The 24,418-nt window shown below is 43.9% G+C and overlaps 2 protein-coding genes across 5 annotated transcripts in view; one reads left to right on the top strand and one right to left on the bottom strand.

Moving 5' to 3' along the window:
* The first annotated feature begins 287 nt into the window (after positions 1-287).
* On the top strand, positions 288-20,320 carry Pigb (phosphatidylinositol glycan anchor biosynthesis class B). Of its 2 annotated transcripts, XM_051197939.1 has the most exons (12): positions 288-440; positions 1,386-1,525; positions 1,987-2,100; positions 3,356-3,460; positions 5,714-5,844; positions 8,521-8,661; positions 11,149-11,200; positions 13,233-13,444; positions 14,401-14,465; positions 17,647-17,860; positions 17,961-18,141; positions 19,331-20,320. In XM_051197939.1, exons 1-12 carry the CDS (start codon positions 311-313, stop codon positions 19,472-19,474), a joined length of 1,629 nt encoding a protein of 542 aa, XP_051053896.1. In that variant the 5' UTR covers positions 288-310; the 3' UTR covers positions 19,475-20,320. The 2 variants fall into 2 exon arrangements, with proteins under 2 accessions (XP_051053896.1, XP_051053897.1); XM_051197940.1 differs by lacking the exon at positions 17,961-18,141.
* Ccpg1 (cell cycle progression 1) overlaps positions 19,623-24,418 on the bottom strand; it is a 32,082-nt gene continuing 27,286 nt past the window's right edge. For 2 of the 3 annotated variants that reach the window (XM_051197935.1, XM_051197938.1), the window contains 2 exons: positions 22,410-23,809; positions 19,623-20,292 (listed from right to left, as the gene is read on the bottom strand). In XM_051197935.1, the coding sequence (XP_051053892.1) occupies positions 20,100-20,292; positions 22,410-23,809 (1,593 nt within the window). In that variant the 3' untranslated portion in view covers positions 19,623-20,099. The remainder of the gene's footprint in view (positions 20,293-22,409; positions 23,810-24,418) is intronic. The other variant, XM_051197937.1, reaches the window with a different exon arrangement.

Raw genomic sequence — 24,418 nt, 5'->3', positions numbered from 1 at the left:
TTCCCACGCATGGACGCGGCACGTGGGGTGAGCGCTGCGGTTTCACCGCCTCCCTCCGCTCTGTTACCTCCACGCGCTTCCTCGCGGGCTGCGAGTCCAGTCTTCTGTCTTCCCCAGGACCGGGATCCAGTCAAGTAGGTGACGTCTCGCACTGCCTAGAGCCTCAGTCGCTTCCGGCCGCATTTCCGGCTGCGGTTGTGCTGTAGCCGCCCCCACGACGGCGGCTCGCGGGACCCAATCTTAGTGTTGCGCGTCCGCCTGCAAGAAGATGCGGGCAAGTTCACCGTGGGCTGCAGGTGGCTGGGAGGAGATGGAGCCCGAGGCCGGCGACCATGGCCCGGCCTTACGCAGTCTCCACAGTCGCTCCGGAGAGATGAAGTTGCGGAAGAGGAAGTCCACGCTGTACGTGAACACGCAGGAGAAGCACTCTCGTCGCCGCGGTGAGAGCGGGGTGCTTCGCAGAAAGCACTTCCTGGCACCTGCGGCTTTGCAGACAGTGCACCGCGCTGTGGAAGCGAGCTCTCTCTGCATAGTATCTTTGCTGTGTGGTGCAGGCTGTGCTTGAACTTGCCTCAGTCCTCCTGCCTCAGTCTCCCCATTGCTTTGTGGTGATGACACAATCACACATGGCTCAACAGATTTTAACATAAAATCTGACCCCTGCCGCAGTCACGGCTTACAGCTAGAGTTTCAGAAAACACTCAGTATTCAGCACGCAGGCTGCCTGACCACTGAGAAAAAGCGAATTTTGGAGGTGGCTGGCCGGCCTGCCTGGGTTTGAATACTACCTACTCAGTAACAGCATTTGATTGGTTGGTTGGATGGTTGGTTGGTTTTTCAAGACAGGGTTTCTCTTTAATAGTCCTAGTTGTCCTGGAATTCACTAAGTGGACCAGGCTGGACATGAACTCACAGAGATCCTGCTTTTGCTTCCCGAGTACTGGAATAAAAGGCATGTGCCACCACCGTCAGACCAGCATTTTCATTTTGGGCAAAGCAGTTTAGTTTCTGATCCTTAGCTTCCTCACATGTATAACAGAGGTTCAGAGAGGAATCACCAATAGTTAACAGTGGGAGCAGGGACCACCAGTGGTTAATGTGCGTGTGTGCGTGCGTGTGTGCGCGTGTGTGTGTGTGTGTGTGTGTGTGTGTGTGGTGGTGATGGTGATGGAGTTTGTGGGTTGTCACCTCTTCCCCACACATTGCTAGGGAACACACTCTGGGCTTCCAGCAAGCAAGAATCCAACCCTGAGCTAGATGTCTTTTGTGAAGTGGTCTGGAGGTCCTTAACAGCAGAGCCAGAGCCAGTGACGTCACAGTTGTATATCTAAAGGAAGAACTGCTTGTTTTGAATGCCATAATTACTGCTTTGATTTGCTTTTCAGGTCTTCTTGGAGAAAATGTTTACCTGGTCTTATTTACCATCGCTCTTCGGATATTTAACTGCTTCCTAGTGCAGACAAGTTTTGTTCCTGATGAATACTGGCAGTCTCTTGAAGTTGCACACCACATGGTTTTCAGATATCCTTTATGGTTTCTTTCTTCCTTTCTTGTTTTTTGTTTATGTGGTTTTGGAGTCAGGGTTTCTCTGTGTAGTCCTGGCTGTCCAAGAACTTGCTCTGTAGACCAGGCTGGCCTCAAACTCGAAGAGATCCACCTGCCTCAGCCTCCTGAGTGCTGGGATTAAAGGTGTGCACCACCATGGCTGGAGAAACACATTTCTAACTTGAGGAAATTAAGACTTAAGTTAACCAAATATTCAATATAAAATCCCATGTTTTAAGGTTAGGGTGCAGCTTAGTGGTACATTACCTGCCTAGCATATCCAAGGCTGGAGACTGAATTCCTACTATCACCAAAAAAAAAAAAAAAAAAAAACCCTATGTTTTAAAACTTCATTATCAAAAAATAAAATATTGCTTTATATATGGAAGTTTAATTTGTTTCAGTACTATTTGACACTTGGTCCTTGATATTAGCAAATATGGTTATCTGACCTGGGAATGGACTGAGAGGCTGAGGGGTTATACTTACCCCCTCATCTTTGCAAGCATTTACAAGATTCTGCACCTTTTGGGGAAAGACAGTGTTCAGTTACTGGTAAGTTCAAATTAACGTGACCAAAATTGTTAAATCCAGATGTATTCCTTTTTCAAAACTTCATTGGTAATAACTAAATGACTGTCCTAGTATTACAAAGTAAAAGGCTGTTGCTGCTAAAGCCCAGCCTTATCTGGGAAGCCCACTGCACTAAAGACAATATGATTTAAAAAGAAAATAAAAGTTTACATAAAAAGATAAAATGAGTTGCTGGAGAGTTTGCATGAAGACCAGATGTCAGGTCTCAGTACCTATAAAAGAGGCTAAGTGGCCCTGCAAATACCTGTGACTTCATCTCTGAGGAGGTAGACACAAGATTAACCCTGGATTGTGCTCCACCCTGAAAAACCCTACTCATGTATTCATTTGTGCTTGGCACATGCTAATGTTGGTGCTGGAGGCCAGAAGAAAGTTCAGATGATCTGGAGCTAGAGGCAGCTGTGAGCTGCCTGACCTGGGTGCTAGGAACTGAACCTGGGTCCTCTGAAAGCAGCAAGTACTCTTAACCACCAGTCATCTCTTCAGCCCTGGGTTTTAAAACTTTATTGTTATGAGCACAGGCTGTGGTATTACCCATAACTTAGTCTGGATCCAGGCATTGATGCTAACAAGCTCTATAATTTAGGCACATCACCTAGCCTCTCTGTGCCTAGGTCTCTTCATGTATTAGACAGTTCCTGCCTCAGCATTGTAAGGAATGATCTGATACATGTAAAATACTTGCTATGATGCCCAGCACACGGTACTATAAATGCTTGACTTAAAAACAAAACCTACTATGTGCTCATGAAAATAAATATGCTTCTAAAATAGAATCTTAATACAATAGAACAGTTTGCACGCTGTCCAGGAGGAGCTCAGTGGTAGAGCATTTAGCTAACATGCATGTGGCCCTAGGCTCAATACCAACTATTACGAAAGATAATCAGTGTTGTAAGATATACATAAATAGAAAATGGGTAAATGGTGTATGGTGCTTCACATTTATAAATCCCAATACTTGGGGGTGCTAAGGCAGGAAAAGCAAAAGACAAGGCCAGCTGGGCTACACAGCAAAGGCTTTCCAAAAGACGGGGAATGGGGAGGGCTGGTTGCAAGCAAGAGGCAGCAAGCTAAGCACACGCCACAGGCGTATGAATGAACATGGAGTTGGAAAGGTGGCTTTCCGTTGATGGTTAGGTTTTTATTTTTATGGTAGTTCAGTATGAACCCAGATGATGTGCCTAACAACCCTTTTTCTTTTTAACTACTGAAGATCTGGATTCCCAGACTGGCCCAAGCTCTTCTCTCTGCTGTCGCTGATGTAAGACTTTACTCGCTCATGAAGCAAGTGGGAAACCAGGAAGTGGCACAATGGGTGGTAAGTTCAAACACTTTAGACGCCATTTGATACAGAGCAGGTGTGGGGTGAATGGCTCCTAAAACAGCTGGTCCATGGAACCTCCTGGAAATTCTCCCATACTGAGCCCCACATGGGACAGGCTGAACCCCAGAAGCCAGCTATGGAAGCGCTTGGACCTCTAAGCTGTCAGAGTCCTCAGCTTGTGTCCACTGTCCATCCCCAGCCGAGGATTGGCTGAGAAAAAGCTCTTTGCACTGGAGCACAAGCCCTAGCTGGAGAGCCTAAAGGGACTGGACTTGTGTGTGTGTGTGGGGGGGGGGGCGGCATGGCCTGGAAAAGCATCTTATTTCTTATGGGGGTTTTTGTTTAGTTAGTTAGTTATTATTTTTTTGTTTTTGTTTTTGTTTTTGAGACAGGGTCTCTCTACATAGCCCTGGCTGTCCTGGAACTCACTTTGTAGACCAGGCTGGGCTCAAATTCACAGAGACCTTCCTGCCTCTGCCTCCCAAGTGCTGGGATTAAAGGCATTCGTTCGCCACTGGTTTATTTCAAGATGGGTCATTAATGCTTGCATCTCCCAGTCAGACTACACCCCGGTGGGTGAAAGGATTGTGTAGTACCACTGTTTCCTTATTTGACTCTGCCTTGATGAACCTTGTACTGAACTACTAATTTTATTTCTATCAGAAAATACATTTTAAATACCGAGCTTCCCATTCACCAATACATTTCTGTACTATGATGTATTAGAAACCTGTAGAAAGGCCATACTTGTCCAGACATTATGTTCTTTACATTTTAAGATGTGTTTTATTAGCCAGGTGGTGGTGCACGCCTTTTATCCCAGTGCTCAGGAGGCAGAGGCAGGTGGATCTCAGTGAGTTCAAGACCAGCCTGGTCTACAAGAGCTAGTTCCAGGACAGGCTCCAAAGCCACAGAGAAAACCAAAATAAATAAATAAATAAATAAATAAATAAATAAATAAATAGTGTTTTATTTTGTGTCTGTATGTGGTGCCTAGGCCAGAGGAGGGCATGGGATCCCCTGCAGCTGAAGTTACCTGTATTTGTGAGCCGCCTGCCAGGGGTACTAGGACCTTAACTCCTGTCCTCTAATAGAGGAGTAAGTGCTCTTAGCCCTTTGGTCTGTTTTGTTTTTGTTTTATATACACTACCAAAGGCACACGTGAAATGATAGCAAAGGTCCCAGCCCACCTCTGAGATCTCCCCTCTGAGTTCTCCTTAAGGAAAATCCTTTTCCATCATGGAAATTGGAATCTTTTTTTTTTTTTTTTTTTTTTGGTTTTTCAAGAAAGGGTTTCTCTGTGTTAACAGGCCTGGCTATCCTGAAACACAAGTTGTACACCAGGCTGGTCTTGAACTCACAGACATCCACCCGCCTCTGCTTCCCAAGTGCTGGGATTACAGGTATGCACTGCACTGCCTGGTTGTGGGTTTGGGGATTTTTTGTTGTTGCTGTTGTTATATAAAGGCCTTTTAAGACAGATAGGAAGAACATGTGTTGCTTTAACAAGGAGTTCTTCTAAGGCTGGTTTTGATACTTCTGATACTTTGGTTTCCATGTTCTTCAGGGAAACAAATTGAAATTTAATGCCTCATGATACTGTTGTTTTACTCTCTTCTCTTAATTTTTCACCAAGAAATATGGGAGCCAGGGCAAAGGACATCTGGCCTTGAATTATGAAGCCCAAAAAAGAAATATGGGGGTCAGATGCTAACTGGTTCAAAGCAACTTCCTGGTCAGCCTTCACTATATAGCAAAATTCTGTGTGTGTGTATGTATATGTATTTATATCAGATATATAATACATATATTTATATACATATATGCACACACACAGAAGAGGAGGAAGAATGGGACAGCATTTCCAAAGCAATATGAATAGATGCTTAAGTCCGGCCACTGTGAGGTAGGAGGCGGAGCACCGGCTGGCTGGCTGATCTAGTGAGGAGTGTCATTACTCTGAGACCTCCACACATGTCTGTGTGTCAGGTTCATTAACAGGAAGTAGGAGTTAGGTCAGATGCAAACCATCAAAAGGCACTCAGAAGCACTGAGTTAGCATTAAGAAATGCAAATCTGCTGTCAGAGCCCTGTGGCACTGGTTAAGAACAGCGCTTGGCCATGCCTACTTTCCAGACATGTCCCTTTTGAAGTAGCTTCTGCAGCATCTGGGCTCATGCTTTCTGCAGAAGATAACACTTAGCATCCCATTCCCTACTGCAGCTGTACTCACTCCTGAGTTCTTAGTTTTTTTGCCAGCTGTGCTCTTGGTTCACGTGGTACTGCTGTACCCGAACCCTCACGAACACCATGGAGACTGCCCTCACTGCAACTGCCCTTTTCTACTACCCACTGGAAGGCTCAAGGTCCATGAACAGGTAAGATGGCTAGTAAGTCCAGACAAAGCTCTAAGATGTGCTTTTGAAAAATCCTCAGAGCTGGGTGGTGGTGGTGGTGCTTACCTTTAACCCTAGCACTCAGGGGGCAGAGGCAGGAGGATCTCTGTGAGTTCGAGGCCATCCTGGTCTACAAACCTAGTTCCAGGACATCCAGGGATACACAGAGAAACCCTGTCTTGAAAAACAAAAAAGAAAAAAAAGAAAGAAAAAGAAAACCCCTCAGTATTAACATGGGACTTAGAAGAACCAAAGGTTTTTGATAAGTGTAACGGGAAACAGAAAACAGTCGCACCTCATGCTAAAGCTAGTCAAAGGGCTGGTTACAAAGTGTAGACAGTGCTTAGGATGTCCTGGGGTGACCAGAGCTCACTGAAGTATCAGTGGGCTCCAAGGGACAAGAGGAAAGAGTACTGGGGTCCTTATAAAGCTCTACTTGCAGGTCCCCATGGGGGACAGGCATAGCTAGCCTTTAGCAATGGCAAGGAGTCAGCCAGGAGAATAAGTAACCCACTCATACTGTGACTGCCTTCCAGTTCCCTAAAGCCATCAGAAGCAAGACAGGCTGAATGCTCCTGCAGGTCCGCTCACCAGCATGGGTGAGGGTCAAAAGATCTGAAGGGCAAGAAAAAACCCAGCAGAGAGAGCAGAGAGAAATGTCTGAGCAAAGCACGGAGCTCAGAGAGCTGCAGGTGCTAGGCAGGTGTTGTGGGGAGCAAGTGGGTGGTAGGGAGGAGCAAGCAAGGATGAAGCTGAGATGGGACCTGGCCCGGCTCCATACCTTGGGTTTTAGTCTACACATAATACAAAATCACCAGAGGCAAACATGATCTCAAAAGCATGTACTAAAAGCTGGGTATCCTGGCACACGCCTTTAGTCCCAGCACTTAAGGAGGCATAAGTAGACAGATCTCTGGGTTTGAATCTAGCTTCATCTAAATAGCAAGTTCCAGGAGCCAAGGCTACATAGAAAGCCTGCCTCAAAAAAAAAAAAAAAAAAAAAGTACTGAGAGAGATAGGCTTCGGTCTTGCACAAAGATTATTTTATTTATTTATTTATTATTTAAAGATACAGCCTCACTTTGTAGTGCTGGCTATCCTGAAGCTCACTGTGTAGACCAGCTGGCTTCGAACTCTGAGAGCAGCTTGCCTTTACTTACCTTTTAAGTGCTGGGACTAAAGGCATGTGTTGCCACCATGCTCTGCTAACATTGTTTCTGCATTAGATTTGGGTTGCTGTAAATATGATGGAGGCTACAGTAAGTAAGGAAGTAATGATACAGAAAATGGCCTCTCAGTCTTGAGGACATCTTGGTGTCCTGAGCCTGGGAGAGAATTAGGATATTTCAGTCATGTAAGATAATTGGGAGATGTAGATTCCACAACAACTTGAAGGAATGGGCTGTTTCGTTGTGCTTGTAGCCTGAGGTCTCCACCCTGTTTTAGTCTCTTTTCCCATGATGACACCTAGCTAGGCCCTTTCCACTTGTGGTCTCACCACCAACTTTCCTGTATGTCACATCCAGTCTGAGAAACTCTGGGTAGGTTTAACAGCATTGACCTTATCTGGACACAATGGTCACTTACTTTTGGAATGCCAACACTGGAAGGCAGAGACAGGAGGATCAGGGGTTACAGTCAGCATCTTCTAGATAGCAAGTTTGAAGCCAGCCTGTGCTACATAACAAACAAACTAACAAAAATTGCCTGGGCATGGTGGTTCATGTCTATAATCCCAACACTTGAAGACTCACCTTGCTCAGCCTCACCTTGAACTCATGATCTGAACTCTTTCTCAGTCTTCACTCACACATCAGTAATTACACGCACCCTTCTGTGTGTACTTATCTGTGTGTGTCTTTCAGGCAAGTAGAATTTACTTAATTTTGAAAAAAGAAAAAAAAACCTTCTTGTGAGTGGTGCTAGGAGTCAGACCCAGGACCTGGAAAGCTCTTCCATTAGTCTGTGTCTCTGCTCTACAAGGACAAGTCATATTTATTCACAAGGCCATCACTGAATAAATAATGGTATTTCCTTAAAAGTCTGCATTTTCTTTTCTTTTTTGGTATTTTTCAAGACAGCTTGGGTATCCTAGAACTTGGTCTGTAAACCAGGCTGGCCTTGAACTCACAGAGATTCATCTGTCTCTGCCTCCCAAGTGCTGCTGGAATTAAAGGCATGTGCCACACTGCCCTGCTGCATTTTCCTCTTAGAGATAGGATTTGTGTATTTTTTGACATAACTGCGTAGGAGAATATTTATTATTTTTTTGTCAACAGCATTAAAGTTAAGTGGATTTTATAGCATATATTAGTATTACGAAGATTTTATAACACATACAATTAGTATTAAGAAGAATCTGGCCGGCATTTGGTAGGCAGAGGCAGGCAGATCTCAGTGAGTTGGAGGTCAGCCTGGTCTATAAATCGAGTTCCAGGGCAGCCAGGGCTATTACACAGAGGAAACCCTTTCTCAACAACAAAACAAAGGAGGAGGAGGAGGAAGGAGGGTTCAGAGTATGGAATAAGCTTGAGCTATATAATAAGACCCTGTCTCAGAAGCCCCCAAACTGAAGTTCTCTCACAGTGGAAATAGCTGACTAACTTGAAGCTCGGTCTCCCAGTTTCCTGTAACAACCTTACCTTTCCTTGCTCCTAGTGTGAAGTACTCTCTCCTGGTCGCACTGGCTTGCATAGTCCGCCCCACAGCTCTCATCCCATGGGTGCCACTACTCTTCAGACATTTCTACCAAGAACAGAGAAAGGTCCATCTGATCCTGTATCACCTTTTACCTGTAGGGTAAGTCTGGCTGTGGTCCCGTCTATTCGTCTGTTAACCTGTAAATGACAGATTGTGGGGCAGGTTTTATATCCTTCAGCTAATTGCTCTATGTAACGCCACAGGGAACTTCCAACTCTGTGTTTTCTGTTTTCCAAACACTAGTGTGCTGAAAGGCGTACGTACGTGGAGGTCAGGGTACTCTTGTGGCTGTGGTTCTCTCCATCAGGCTTTTGTGTCCAATACCTTTACCCACTGAGCTATCTCGTTGGCCCAGTGTCCCATTTTAGATTTATGGGACTGATTAACTGTATTGTATTTCAGTTAAACAAAGGTTTCTATTTCTTAGAATTTCAACTTTCATTTCCTAAATTTTTCTATTTATTAAGGACATTATAACAGTTTTTCTCATATGGTCTCACGATGTTCTTTGATGTAAGTGACGCTAGCATTCTTTTTTATAGTAAACAGAAGCATGGAGAAATTTAAAATTAGCAAAGCTAGTGAGCCGGGAACTGTTAAACAGTATTGAGCACCCTGATATGACACCTGGTACATACAGCATCCAGTAGACTATCCAAACTATCTTCCAAGCCAGTGAGTGCACCTTGGCCAACAGAGCATGGGGTTGCTGTCTGCCTCCGCTTCTGAGTAGCTGAAACCCAGGGAAAATGTTAAGAGGATATACAATGACTAAGGTGACTTAGAAATAATGCAAAAAAAAAAAAAAAAAAAAACACTCAGAGCAGTGGGAAATAGGATCCACAAACAGAAAATCAGGACAGAAAACTTGATACATTTGAGTAGTGAGGACCTTTGTGATGGAGGCAGAGTTCAATGATAGACTGCTTACACGTGGACCCCAGAGCTGCACAAAACAAAAACAAAAGTTAAGGGCAGAAGGTGGAAGGGCAAGCTACAGACTAACTGGCATCTACAATACATATGAGCAATCAAACCTCATCTCCAGAGGACATAAAACATGGAAAACTAGAAGAAAATGGTAACTGGAAACAAATGATAAAAGACCCTATCAGTTACTTAAATATCCATGTTGGGAGCTGGAGTCTCAGTGGTTAAAAAGCACCTGTTGCTCCTGCAGAAGACCCAGGTTCAGATCCCAGCACCTACATGGTGACTCACAACTATGCACAAGTTAAGTTCCAGGGGATCCAACACCCATTTTTAACCTCTGAGGGCGTAAGCCACATGCATGATGCACATACATACAAGCACACAGAATACCAGAATACTCATACTCATAAATAAACCTAAAAATAAAATCCAGATGGCCACTAAACATACTAAACATAAAGGTATTCATCTTGCAGGGTATGATGGCATGCATCTTTTTTTTTTAAAGATTTCGTTTATTTAATACACACACACACACACACACATACACACACACACACACACACACACACAACATTCTGCCTCCATGTATGTCTGCACACCAGAAGAGGACACCAGATCTCATTATAGATGGTCATGAGCCACACCATGTGGTTGCTGGGAATTGAACTCGGGTCCTTTGGAAGAGCAGCCAGTGCTCTTAACCTCTGAACCGTCTCTCTAGCCCCATGGTGGAACACACCTTTCATCCCAGCACTCAGAAGGCAGAGTCAGATGGATCCCTGAGTTTAAGGCCAGTCTGGTCTACAGAAAGAGTTCCAGGACAGCTACCTTGTCTCGAAAAACAAGACAAACAAAACAAAGTTATATGACCGAGTCTCTTTGTTAGCTTTCTATTGCTGTGATAAACACTGACCAAAAACAACTTGGGGAAGAGAGGGTTGATTACAGATAGCCAATTATAGTCCACCACCCAGGGAAGCCAAGGCAGACTGGAGGAACGCTGCCTACCAGCTTGCTTCCGGGAGCTTGCTCACCTACCTTTCTTACACAGCCTAGGCCTATGGGCTCAAGGATGACTCCACCCACAGTGGGCTGGGCACTACAACATCAGTTAACAGTTAAGAAAATGCCACAGGACAATGTGATGGGGACAGTTCCCCATTTATGGTTCTCTCAGATGAGACAAGTTGACAACTGATGGGAACTATGACACTGTCTGTAGCTACACTGTTCTGAATAACAGAACAAAAGCAGCGTGACAGACAGTTACACAAACAGCATTGTAAATGAACTGTAGCACACACACAGGAAGACAGTCCAGTCTTAGAAGCACGATGACAAAGAAGCTGCCAGCAGCTGATCTGGGAAGCTGATCTTGTAACATACTTGGAGCCGATTACATTTGGAACCCCAGGAACTTTGAAATAATAAGTTTTCATATTTTTATGTTGACAGGTTGATTATCCCAGAATAGATAAAATAGTGAGTGGTTTGCTTAAATGCATCTTCTCACCAGGGATAGAGCTTTCAAAGTGTATGAAGCTATAGTTCGTGAACTTGTAAAGCATTTTTAAAGTGGTGTTTGTACAAGGCATTGGAGTGGAACCCAGCAGGCTCAAATGTGAGTAACCATTCCACTTTGTTTTTCAGATTTATAATCTTCAGTTTGTCTCTGATAATTGATCGTATCTTTTTTGGCCAAGTAAGTAAAAATAAGATTAAGCTAAAGGCTATTTTTAACCACTTACTGCTCTGAAACCTCAAGATGGACTTTTAATATTTTTGAATGTCAGTCTGGATGTGTTGACACATGCCTGGTGTGGTGGTACACACCAGAAATCCCACACTGAGGAGGCAGGAGGATCAGGTGGTCAGTGTTATCCCTAGCTGTATAGGAGGAAGGTAGAGGCCAACTTAGGCTACAAGCGACCCCCATCTCAGAACACAAACAGACCCATTAACATTTTAGAATAGAGGCAAATCTTTTTTATAGTTATAATGGAATCCATTTAATTACTACTGATTTATTCTTTGGTGTCCTCTGCTGTGGTTTGATGTTTAATGAGTCTGACCCTTAGTCTGTCCATCAATCATTTGGTTTGCAATACAGGTCCCTAATTGTGGGCAGTAGCCTTTTGCTTTATATGGGCCCTGAAAGGCACACTGGGTACTAAGTTACAACTCTGATTGCAGCCTGGAAGATTATTAGCTGTGAGACCTTGACAGATCTCACACTCGCCTGCCATACCTTATCTGGACATTACTATGGCTTCATTGCCTAAGCAAAGGTTGGTTCTGGGAGGTGCCGCATGCAGAGTGCTCACAGTTCTGGCTATCAGTGAGTGTTTAAGATACTTACCAGAGGATTACTGTTGCCATCATTGGTGTCTGCTTTGTGCTAAAATTCAGATTGTAACTGAGAGCACTTTACCAGGCAGCATAAGGCACTAAAGTAAAACTGTTAATATGAGTGCCACATATGCCCTCTTCTAAGCTATTTTTAAAGCAGGATGTAGTGGCTTATGGCTCTAATTCTAGGACTCGGACTCAGAAGAAGGCAGGAAAAACACCTCAACTTCAAGGCCAATCAGGACTACATCATGAAACATTGTCTAAAGAAAAACAGCTTTAAAAAAATTTTTTTTTTAAAGAATTCATTTCTTAGCTAGGCGATGGTGGTGCATGCCCTTAATCCCAGCAGTTTGGAGGCAGAGGCAGGTGGATCTCTATGAGTGTAAGCACAGCCTGGTCTACAGAGTAAGTTCCAGTACAGCCAAAGCTACACAGAGAAATCCTTTCTTGGAGGGGGGAAAAACAGCATTTAATTCTTAATTATTTGTGTGCATGTCAAGGAGTATTTTTGGAGATGAGAGAGCAATTTTATGGAATAGATTCTTTTTTTCTCTGGGGCAGGGGTTGAGATAGGGTTTCTCTGTGTAGTCCTGGCTGTCCTAGAACACACTTTGTAACCCAGGCTGGCCTCAAACTAAAGAGATCCACCTGCCTCTGCCTCCGAGTGTCTGGACTACAGGTGTGTGCCACCGCCTGGCTGGCCCAGCTGGTTTTTAAAATCCTGTTGGACCTGAAAAGGTGGCTCATCAGTGAAAGCAAATACCGTTCTTGCAGAGGGCCCAAGCTGGAGACCCAGCGCCCATATGGGAACTGCTCATACTGCCTAGGATTCCAGCTCCAAGGATTCTGAGATCTTCTTACCTCCAAGAACAACTGTGTTCATGCACACACACAATTAAAAGAAAAAAAAAAAACCTTCTAATTGGATATAAAGCTTGCAGTACCAAAATATGTGTAAGACTCACCTTAAATCTTAAAACCTAGCATTTTACAGATTAACAAAAGATACATCAAGTATTTAGAAAAACAAATTATTAGCAGAGTGGTAGTAGCACAGTTTAATCCCAGCACTCCAGGATGTAGAGGCAGGTAGATCTCTGAGTTTGAGACAAACCTGGTCTACAGAGCAGGTTCCAAGAGAGCCAGGGATACACAGACAACCCTGTGTATGTGGGGGGGGAGGGGATAGTAGACAGACAGGACACAGGACAGGGACAAGTTATTAACAAGACTTTGTATCATTAATCAGAATTACTAATGTAAGACTGCTGCCTGGTTTTTAAATCCTTATTTACAATCATGATTCTGTCAAATACTCTAAGGTCCAAGATCAGGTTTTAACACTAACCCATTTCTTTCTTTTTTTCTTTCACTTATACCAGTGGACATTGGTCCAATTTAATTTCTTGAAATTTAACGTGCTGCAGAATTTGGGGACTTTTTATGGCTCTCATCCATGGCACTGGTATTTCAGTCAAGGGTTTCCAGTTGTCCTTGGAACCCACTTACCCTTCTTCATTCACGGCTGCTTCCTGGTCCCAAGGAGGCTGCACATACTACTGCTGACCGTGCTGTGGACACTGCTGGTGTACAGGTAAGGCTTTTATGTTCAAGTAGGCGAATGTTTAAATGCTCTTAAGAGATCATGAAACTATTCAGAAGCAGGCTTTTACTTTCTTAGGACATAGCAGTGAGATTATGTCAGATGAAGGTAGTAGTGATCATGTAGTGAGTTGCTTATCCCTGCATAAGTATGTGAAATTAAAACGAGGGACTGGTGAGATCGCTCAGCAGGTGGAGGCTCCTACCACCATGCCTGGCGTTCTAAGCCATGTCAACATAGCAGAAGGAAATGGACTCCCACAAGTCCTTGGTCCTCTGACCTCCAAATGCCCCCTATGGTGTGAGCGCCCTGCCCCCAACACACATACACAAATATTTAAAAATATTTTAATGAATATATCTGTATTCTGAATTTGAGTAGTATTACTTAATTGAATTGGTAATGTGATTTTTTTCCCTAAGTGTAATTATGCATTATAATTTCAATCTGACATTACCGTTTACCCATAATCACATTCTATTTAAAAAGGAGTATGATTCCTGAGTCTGAAGCCTGGCATGGTGTAATGCCAGCAGTGCCAGCAACACAGACTAAAGCTCAAAGTGTGAAGAATTTGAGGTAGTATAAACTATGACTGAAAAATGATTATCTAGCTGAGCAATAGTAGTGCACGCCTTTAATGCCAGCACTCGGGAGGTAGAGGCAGGTGAATAATCTCTTTGAGTTCAAAGCCAGCCTGATCTACAGAGTGAGTTCTAGGATAGGCTCAAAAACAAAAAAGGAAGGAAGGACGGAAGGAAGGAAGGAAGGAAGGAAGGAAGGAAGGAAGGAAGGAAGGAAGGGAGAGGAAATGGTTATCTTTAGAAAAAAAGGAAGAATTCAATCTCAGATACTTGACAAATGGATCGTGTTTATTTGATTTTAAATACATTAATTTGTCAGACTCATGTAAAATTAATGTTTTGCCTTAATATCCTTTATTATAGCATGTTGGGCCACAAAGAATTCAGATTTATCTATCCAGTTTTACCATTGTGCATGGTGTTCTGTGGTAAGTGTTTTGTTTAATACAGAATACACTAAAAGACAGAAATCATTAAAATAAGCCAGGCATGGCAGCATTGCTGTAATCCCTGCATTGGAGAGGAAAAGGCAGGAGGATCTGCAACATGCCAAGCAGCCTGGGCTTTGACAGCAAGATCCTCTCAAAACAGTTTAAAACACGAAGAGACAGTCAGGGCCCAAGGAGCCATTCATTTCCAACTAGGCTAAATGAAAACTTTGCTAATTACAAACTGTGACTGCAGTGTTTTCTTTTTGTACTCTAATCATCTGTGGGTGTTAGTTGTCTGATTATGCAGGCAGGGCTGACCTAGACCTCATTATTTGGCTGGCCTTGGACTCAAGGGCCATCCTCTTACCTCAGCCTACCTAGTGCTAGGACTACAGATGTGAGCCACCTGGCTTAGCTTCTCAATATCCTTTCTCCTGTGTTACGTAACATAAAACAAGGATCCACCAGCTGTTTTTTGGTTTTTTTTTTTTTTTTTGTGCCAGGGACAGGGGATAAGACAGAGTCTGGCTGGCCTGAAACGTACATGTAGCAATCTCACTTTCTCATCCATCCCCACCAGTGATGGGATGCTGGACTTGATGTACCATGCACAGCTTTCCTTAGAACTATCAAGTCTTTCCTAAACACTTCAAATCTAAGCCTAATTCTGTTCTTGTGGCCTATTTTAAAAATCTAAGCCTTATTCTGTTCTTGTGGCCTATTTTAACGTGACTTCATGTAAATGTAACTGTCAGCCACTGCTTCATAATCAATGACTTTTAATGCCATTTATTTTTACAAGCCACATCTCAGCCGGGCTTGCTCACACCAACCAGACAAAGCACTGGATGGAGAAAGGGCTCTACATGTGTGGGACCAGGCTAACTATAGACTGAACACATTAGCTCCTGAGTCCTGTCACTGTCCAGTGGGTCAGGTGGAGCTTCTTAAATGCTGTTTTCAGAGTTCCAAGGGAAGAGTGGGAGGGGAGGAGGCCTGGGCCTGGAATCTGCAGAGCCTTCCACTAGTCTCTGGATCATAGCAAATCAAGAGCCAGGCCAGATTCAAGAGATGGTAAAACAGCAAGGTTTTTTTTTTTCCCCTCTATAAACACTTAACCTAGCCAGAATGCCTCTCAGTCCCTTAAGACTATGTCTGCTTAACAAGTTCCTTATGGTGTGCCCTGTATCCTGCTTTCTTATCAGTAGCTGGGAATTGCTATTGCCCAAGGTGGATATGCTGAGATGCACTGTGTTGATGCACTACCAGCAAGTACTAGGTGTTGGCTGGTTTATTCCTGGCCAGTAGAGACCTTGCTTCCCACTGCCAGAGCACAGGTTCTGAGTTCAGATCTGCCTATCTGCTTCAAGACGGACTCTGTGTTCTAAAGCCAACAAGCCAGGGAAACTGGCACTGGTCTGCATTCCAGCACTCTAGCAGCCAAGGCCAGAGGATTGCAGGGTTAGGCCAACCTGGGTTACATACATGGCAAGAGAGTGTCTCAAGGGAAAAACAAAACAAAGCAATACAAAAAACAAACAAACAAACAAAAAACCACACTTGTAATCCTTTCACTTGTTCCACTCGGGAGGTAGAAGCAAAAGAAACCAAAGTTACATACCAGTCCTCATCCCTGAAAGCAACTGCTTCAACTTGATGAAGGCCCAGACTAGCCTTGAACTGGTAACCCTCTTGCCTAGGTCTCCTATTAGCTGGGATTACTGCTATGTGCTACCTCACACCCTGTGTATTCTTAGTTAATTTTGGTGTCTGATGTTCACAGTTCCACTACAAGATCTTTCTTGTAGGATTTAGTACTGACTTGTGGTCAGTGAAAATATAGCTTGATTTCCTTAACAGAGCAGCAGTCTGAACTTCCTGGTACCTATGACTGTGGCGATGACTCAGGTTTAGACACAGTTCAGCCATATCCTTCCCATACTAGTTCTCCAACTACTGTACCCTTTCTTTACTCATGTAAACACCTGAACTAACAGCCTTCCCATCAGTGTCTAAAAATGTAAACGTTAACATGTATTTCTACGTGGCAGAACATACTAGAAAAAATACTAGGCATTTTCCCTTGACCTTGGGAGTGTTTGTTTTGTCCAGACAGGGTTTATCTGTGTAGCCCTAGCTATCCTGGAACTTGTTCTGGCTGGACTTGAACTCAAGAGATCAGACTGCCTCTGCCTCAGGAGTGCTGGGATCTCCTGCCCAGTGATCTTGGGTTTTTGTTTGTTTTGTTTCTTTTGTAGGAGTTCTTGTTACTGTTCAGCACAGGAGATAGAATTATTAAGTGAAGGCTAAGCTTTTCCCACCCTCTCCACTGTGTGAACACCCTGATAATTGGTGCTGGAGAATGCCAATTGTCTTATCACACACCAAAACCTACAACCTTTGAATAGTAAGCTTACTAGTACATGTATCAGCACAGTAGTACATGACTGTAATCCCAGTATTTGAGAGGTTGAGGCATGAGGATCTTTAGTTTGAGGCCAGCCTGGGATACATAGTAAAACCCCATCTCAAAACACAAAACCCACATACATACAAAGAACTAACTTACATAGAGTGGTTTGTACCTTGTGCATGAGATGGAAGCCAGACAAGCATCCTGGTACTTAGCTACATCCCAGCATCACACTCAGAAGCATCTTTTTTTAGAGCCAGGTAACAGGAGCAAAGTAGGCACCTGGAGTGATGTTTATGAGAACTGCACCATATTAAATGCAACTGAAAGACCTACGGGTGGTGGGATCTAACTGGGTATAGCCATACACGCAGTGCTGCTCACTAAGAAAATCATGGATCTTAGTCCAGCTTAGCCATGTAACTGTGTCCTTCCAACTGTACTTGGCATCATTTAAATTTCAGAAATCCCCTTAGGATGTCAGATGCCCTCTGACTGTTTGGCTGCCAAGTTAAGACTGGACAGCCATTACCCCCCCCCCCCACATACACACACACACACCACACCACACCATTGACTCCCTAAAAAAGGCTAGTCCCTACCTGAGAGTACAATGGCGATGAGTGCCCCGAGAGGTTGACCCATTATTTGCCACACAATACCATGGCTTATACCGTTTTCGTGGAACATCACATACAAATGAATTATCTGGTGACAGAAAAGCAAACTGTCATGTTCCACCTCCTTCCACCCATCTCCATGCAGGGTACTCACTGGCCCACCTGAAAGCATGGCGGAAGGCAGCTCTGAGTTTCCTGCTTTTGTCAAATGTGCTGCTGGCACTCTACACTGGCCTGGTTCATCAGAGAGGCACTCTGGATGTCATGAGTCACATTCAGCAAGCCTGCCCCAGAGGTCCTGACCCAGCTGCCATCTCAGTGCTCATCATGATGCCTTGCCACTCCACTCCTTACTACAGGTAAGGCAGGCAGTTCTGCCTGAGGTCCCCCACGCTCCAAAATCAGCCTGAAACAATACAGAAGTGTGGAGCGCTTAACTATTTTGACCTCTCTACACAGCCATGTTCACTGCCCACTGTCCATGCGGTTTCTCCAGTGTCCCCCAGACTTGACTGGAAAAACTCAGTATCTTGATGAAGCAGATATGTTCTACCTAAATCCCTTAAGCTGGTTACAACAAGAGTTTGGAAGCAATGCATCACTGCCCACTCACCTGGTCACCTTCAGTGTTCTGGAGAAGGTACGTCCACTTGAAATAGTCAACTCAGCATCTTAACAATTGGCAACAATCTGCTTCACCGATCCTTTTCTTCCCCTTTATGAGTTACTCCTCTAATGGCTGTGACCAAACACCTGACAAATACCAACTTAAGGAGACAGGATTTATTATTCTGGCTCAGGTTCAGGACACTGTCCCATTGTGGCAGGAGCCATGGTGCTGGGTGGGAGCAACTTAGCAGTTGCAGCTACAGCGGAGGAACGTGAGCCTGCCTGGTCTATGGAACAGCATCTAAAAAGGGGGGGAAGTGTCCTGGTTCAGTTTGCTCTCTCCTTTCCTTTATCCAGACTGGACCAGAGCCCACAGGAATGTGCCGCCCACATTCAGGGCAGGCGTTCCCTCAAAGACATAAACTCAACAAATGTGCTTCATTGCTGCCCTGTCTTGTTTCTTCGGTGTATATTCACATTCCTGTATACACACGTGCAAAGGCCAGACGACCAAGTTGATGCCTTCTCCTGTCTCTGTCCACCTCATTTTTTGAGCCTGGTTTCTCACTGAACCTGAAGCATAACTACTCTGGCTTGCCAGCAGCCTCCAGAATCCTATCTCTGCTCCAACTCCAATGACCCAGTGTTACAGCTACAGGCGTGTGCCACCATGCCTGGTTACTTTTGAGACAGGGTCTCACTGGGTAGCCCTGGCTGACCTGCAACTTATGGAAATCCATGTACCTCTGCCTCCCAAGTGCTAGGTAGGGCTAAAGACATGTGCTGTGCCACCACACCCAGCTACCATGCCCAGCTTTCTATGTGGGTGCAGATCCTCATGCCTGGTCAGTAACCATGTGAAAACAGCCACCTCCTCTGCCCACTCCTCAGGGTTTCTCTGTGTAGCTTTGTAGACCAAAGATTTACCTGTTTCTGCCTCTGGAGTGCTGGGATTAAAGGCATGGGCCACCACTGCTTACCTCCCCACCCCATCCCCAATTGTTTCTTAATCTAGTTAAGGTGACAAAATCTAGTGATTGCAGCCCCCATGTTCCATAATTGGCCTTTCCCCAGTAAAAATCAGTCTTACTTCTGTAATTCATTATCTATGTCCTGAAAAATCTTACATGAATCCATGAAGAAAAAAGGATAAATTATAATTGGCAACTCTACAATTCTTTGAAACCGCACTTGGCAAACATGTCTTTATTTACTTGTAGGAGATCCATGCCTTCCTCACTTCAGGGAGCTATGAGAGGACTGCTATTTTCTTCCATACTCATTGGCCAGAGGGTCGAATTGGAAGTCACATACATGTCTACGAACGAAGGTTAACCAGCAGAGTCAACACAGGAAGGAACTGAACAATGAGGACGTCTGTCTGCAGAGAAGTTGGCATAACTGAGGGAAACCAGGTGACTCGTGAAATGAAGAGGAAGCCACTGGGGGACAGCTGTACCATACACTGTACTCTGAGAAAACACCAAAGCGACGCCAGATTTGAAAGAGACCTTTCGTTTTCCTCATGGTGCAGTTTATTGTTCTTCCATAGCGTTCAGGTGTACAAGAGCGATCACAAAAACAAGTCAGCAAGCTCTTCACAAGCCAACGGGCACTTGATCCCCCAGAGAGACAAAAGCATGAGAGTAGAAGGGTTAGAAGGGAGTCCCAGCTCACTCAAGCCATACTGCACCTCACGACGGCACTTACTGCCCTGCACGAGCTGTGCTCGCTCTGAGCTCACCTACTCAAACCAAGCCCTGTTTCATGCAGAGTGTTTCATGCCCAACTTCATTAATAAAATTATCATTTGGGGGCGGTGATTAACAAACCCAAGCTACTGGGAAATGCAAGTTAGTAAGCTTTGCTTTTGTGCAATAGAAAGCCATCAAACCAGTCTTTTGGAAATGAAAAGACAGTTGTCTTGAGGATTTCATCTTAATTTCAACACCAAACAAAGTAGAAAGCATCTCCTAATGTAATCATGAATCAGTATTTAGGGTCAAAAGGTAACTGCCCCAATTCTATCTCAAGGTTTGCCGTGTGTCTTCCGTTAGCGCGACTGTGTTTTTGCCATTTACCTTCCCTCTGATAAGGCTGTGGATGAAGGTGCTTCTGCTCTTGTTTTCGGTGCCTGGAGTTTTCAATATTTACCATACGTTGTTGCTTTTTATCAGGTCGACTGAAAGTAGTAAACACATTTTTTATCTGTGTTAGAGTTCAGTTTTCTAAAAGTAAAACTAACTTAATGTTTTTCTCCATTAATCTACTATCTGAACACTGCCAAAAGGTAAAAATATAAAATATGGTTCTATTGTAATACCAAGAAAGAGGGGAATCACTACTTTTCAACAAGAGAAAAAAATAGACAGACATAAATACACCTGTGCTGGCTAGAAGGGGAAACCAAACAAGTGATGAGGAACAAGAATGTGACAATAAAATAATGAGATATTTCCAGTTTTTTAAATAAGTCTCATCTCCATTGGCTTTATCCCTCAACTGAATACACATCTTGCAAAGCAAAGCTGTCTCTTAACTTTCCTAACACTCCAACACCAGGCTTCTCCATTGCTTCACACAAAGACCATGTCAACTGCCCTGCAGTCCTCAGCTCTAAGCACTGACTCACATCTGGATTCTTGTGCTGTCATTCTGCAGTCTTTCTTGCTTAGCCTTCTCTAACTGGGATACCTGTTGGTGTCATGTCCTGCACTAGATCTCCAATGGGGACTGGCTTTGGAGTGAGACTGAGTAAAGATTGCTGGGCAAGTAACCGCCAACCCATCCTCTCCAAATAAGGATCAACAGGAACCCCCCCTCCCCCAAACCAATTCACTTCTGGATCCTCTGCTTAGTACCTTTTTTTGTAGTCTCTGAATATCAATATCCAGATATATATATGAAGTCTTTCCAGATATATTGCAAATTACTTCCTTTCAACTCCACTTACAAAAGATACAACTGTTTTAAGTGTATCATCTCCTCCCAACACCTCCTCAGCTTCTCAAGTACAGATCACCACAGCTGGTGTCACAGCTTGCCAATCAACTTTCCTGGCTGATGCCAGTCACCTAAGAGGCTAGACACAATTCCACCCCATGGCAAAATCCTTCAGAAAGTCTCCATCTCTCACAAGACAGTTACCTGAGGACAAAACAGACTTTCCTGATTCACCCCGAGCCCACCTGTTTCTGTAAGTAAAGAAGGTCTCCATTTCTCCACACCTTTGCAAATGAACTTCCATTCCAGTGAGATGCCCTCCCCTATCCATGTACTCTCACTTCTCTTCCAAAAGCTACTTTCAAAACAAGTTTAGATGCAAGGTCATTTCAATCATGAAGCTCTTCCAACCATCTCCAGACCGCCCGAGGCCCCTACATCTTCACACCACCAGTGCACACCTAACTCCTAAAGAGCAAGGGGTTGCTCATTTTTCCTCAAAGCAGCCTCCTAACCCTGCTCATCACAGCACTAGACACCTGCCTGCTTCAGGAACTAAGACATCAGAAGCCAGCCTCATTATTTTATAGGCACATTGCATTTATTCATGAAGATGGGACTGTGTGACTCTCAGAGGTAAATACCACATATTTGCAGTTACAGAATAAAAAGCTGAAGGACCATAGATACAGTTTTGAAGAACATTATGGGGCATTGTGGATCCTGAGCATCACTCTTCCCTGTAGTAACCCTTCAATTAGTACTACTCTTAAACTGTCACATAAAACCAACAATGATTACACATGTGGCAGGTCCACATGATCTGAACTGCACATTAAAATATGTCTCTAGCTTCCTAAGTCAAAGATTAAAGGGCAATAATTTTACTTAGTTACATGAACTGTACTGAGAGAAACCAATAAGTTAATATTGAACTGAACTATGTTTAAGGTAGAAATCCAACCATTTGTTCAACCTAAGTGATTACATAATACATGGATTTGTTTTTTTAAGTTTGCAATAGTTAAATTTTAAAACTGTCTTTCAATTTATTCTGATTTTCAGTGACATTAAAGCTTGCCTCTTACATGCCGGGCGTTGGTGGCGCACGCCTTTAGTCCCAGCACTCAGGAGGCAGAAGCAGAGGCAGGCAAGATCTCTGAGTTCAAGGCCAACCTGGTCTATAGAGCTAGTTCCAGGACAGGCTCCAAAGCGTACCTCTTACAAACAGTAGCCTTCCAAGAAGCTCAGTGATATAAAACAAAAAAAAAAAAAAAAACCAAAAAAACAAAAACCCACTATGCAATGTACCACTGTTAGAAGCTATTATAGTAACATGGTTTTATGTAAACCGACCTGGGTCCAAACGGAAGGGCAAAAATGTGCCCAAAGTGTCTATATATGTATTGATCCAACTTCTCCAAATTGTCATCCTCTACTTGGTACTCCATTATTCCCTTAAGGTAACTTTTCACTGCATCAACAAAGTCGGCAAAGAGCTTCTGATCGTGTCTAAAGACACCATTTGGGAAAAATGGACTGATGAACTGATCCAGCTCTTCCCAGTGGTGGAAAGTATCCAGTTCATTCAGTAAGTACCACTGAATCAGCTGTCTGAAGTCATTTATCCTGATAGGACTTGCTGTGTTAACAGAGCTAACAGATTCTTTTCCGGCACATTCAAACATGCCAGAAAAAACCCTTCTGGTGGAATGGGTGTCCCTGCAGTCAAACTTGGCCTTGTACGTATCTGAATTTGCCTTTTTTCTACTTTCTTTTGTGTGACTAGGCTTTTCTCTCCCTCCCTCACTCTGTGCAGAAGATCCTCTGCAATTCTGGTTTTGGTTCAGTGCCTCGTGCAGGGAATATGAAGAATAACCATGAGCTGTTCTTGGCTTGTCAGCTGCTTCTTTCGAAGGCCTGAATCTCTTACTGCCCTTTTCATCAAAGATATTCTTGGTGGTGTCTTTGAAATGTCGGAAAGTGGATTTCACTGAATCTGAGAACTTCTTCAGATTTTCCTTCACAGCTTCTTTCGCTTGCTTGATTTTTTCTTTATGATGTCTCACAAACTCTTTGGTAGAATTCTTCATAGCATCAAATGTTTCCTTAACTGTCCCCAGAAATGTCTCTTTTGACTTGCTTTTAGCCCTGGGGTTTCCACGGCTTCCTCTCCTCCTCCCTTCGGTCTCCAACTTTCCATTTTGATCCTTCGCCTCAACATACAGTTTTTCCCACAAGTCAGAGCGCTGCTGCTCGAAGGTTAGCTTCTGCTCCAATTCCGCAAGTCTCTCCTGTAACAGCACAACTTCCTTCTCTTCAGTCTGCACTCTGGGAGAATCTGCATGGGCCTGGGCCTGGGCCTGGCAAGGGCCTAACTGCTCAAGTTCTGCCCGTAGAGCCATCGCTGTGAGCCGCTCTATCTCCAGGTCCCTCTTCAGCATCTTTGCTTCCTCTATCAGAGTCTCCCTTTCATTAAGGAAACTGTTTGTTTTCTGTTTTTCCACTTCTAAATCCTGCTGAAGAGCCTGGTTCTCCCTAACTAACTGGGTACTTGTGCCTTTATCCTCCAACAATCTGATTTGTTCCCTCAGTTGCCGTAACTCCTCCTGCAGGGAAGACTGGGCTTTCTCTTCCTTCTCCAGAGAGATTCTTAAATACTGGTTTTCTGCTGCAAGATTCTTCTTCTGAGTTTCAAAGGTAACCTTCTCTGCTTCAGTAACAGTCCAACACCTCTCAAGGTTTTCTTTCAGTGACTGGATGGGTTTATTTTTTTTAAAAGAGAAGAGAAATGTCAAGTGCTTGCAAAGTTTAATCTAAATCTTTATCATGCAACAACCATAACCTTTATTACTCACATATTGGTGTATATGTATATGTATATGAGCTTAAACAGTATTAGGAAATGGGGGAAAATGCTCAATGCCACTTGTCATATATTTAAGAAGTTTCTCGTTCTCAAAAATAAAAAGGAAACACAAGTGTCACATGGGAGGAAATGTGTGGCAGGCAGCTCTGTGAAATCAAGAACACGAGGAGGGAGAATTCAAGCAAGGACAAGCTAGGCAGAACTGCATTCATCTCTCATAGACTAAAAAAGGGCTGAGTACACTTACTAGCAGACCCAAGGCCCCAGATTCAAATCTCAGTGCTGCATATAGACACACCATCAGATTATACAAATGTGTGAACTGGAAAAGTGAGGAAAGCCCTTCCACCTTATTACTGGGGCTGTCCTGAAAAGATACCTACAGACAAAGACCTAAGGTTTTTCTATTTATTCACTAATTTTGAGACAGGAATTCTACATAGCCCTGGCTGTCCTGGAAATCAGTATGTAGATCAGGCTGGCCTCAGAGATCTCT

The sequence above is a fragment of the Phodopus roborovskii genome, unplaced genomic scaffold (assembly GCF_943737965.1).
Source record: "Phodopus roborovskii unplaced genomic scaffold, PHOROB, whole genome shotgun sequence".
NCBI classification, from domain to species: domain Eukaryota; kingdom Metazoa; phylum Chordata; class Mammalia; order Rodentia; family Cricetidae; genus Phodopus; species Phodopus roborovskii.
Note: the sequence above shows the minus strand (reverse complement) of the source record. Positions and strands in the feature narration are given on the sequence as shown.

Excerpts from the sequence above, each read along its gene's own strand:
- Pigb (XM_051197939.1), top strand. The coding sequence starts at position 311 with ATGGAGCCCGAGGCCGGCGACCATGGCCCGGCCTTACGCAGTCTCCAC. Across the intron at positions 2,101-3,355 it reads AAGACAGTGTTCAGTTACTG|ATCTGGATTCCCAGACTGGC; the intron begins GTAAGTTCAAAT and ends TAACTACTGAAG. Across the intron at positions 11,201-13,232 it reads ATCGTATCTTTTTTGGCCAA|TGGACATTGGTCCAATTTAA; the intron begins GTAAGTAAAAAT and ends CACTTATACCAG.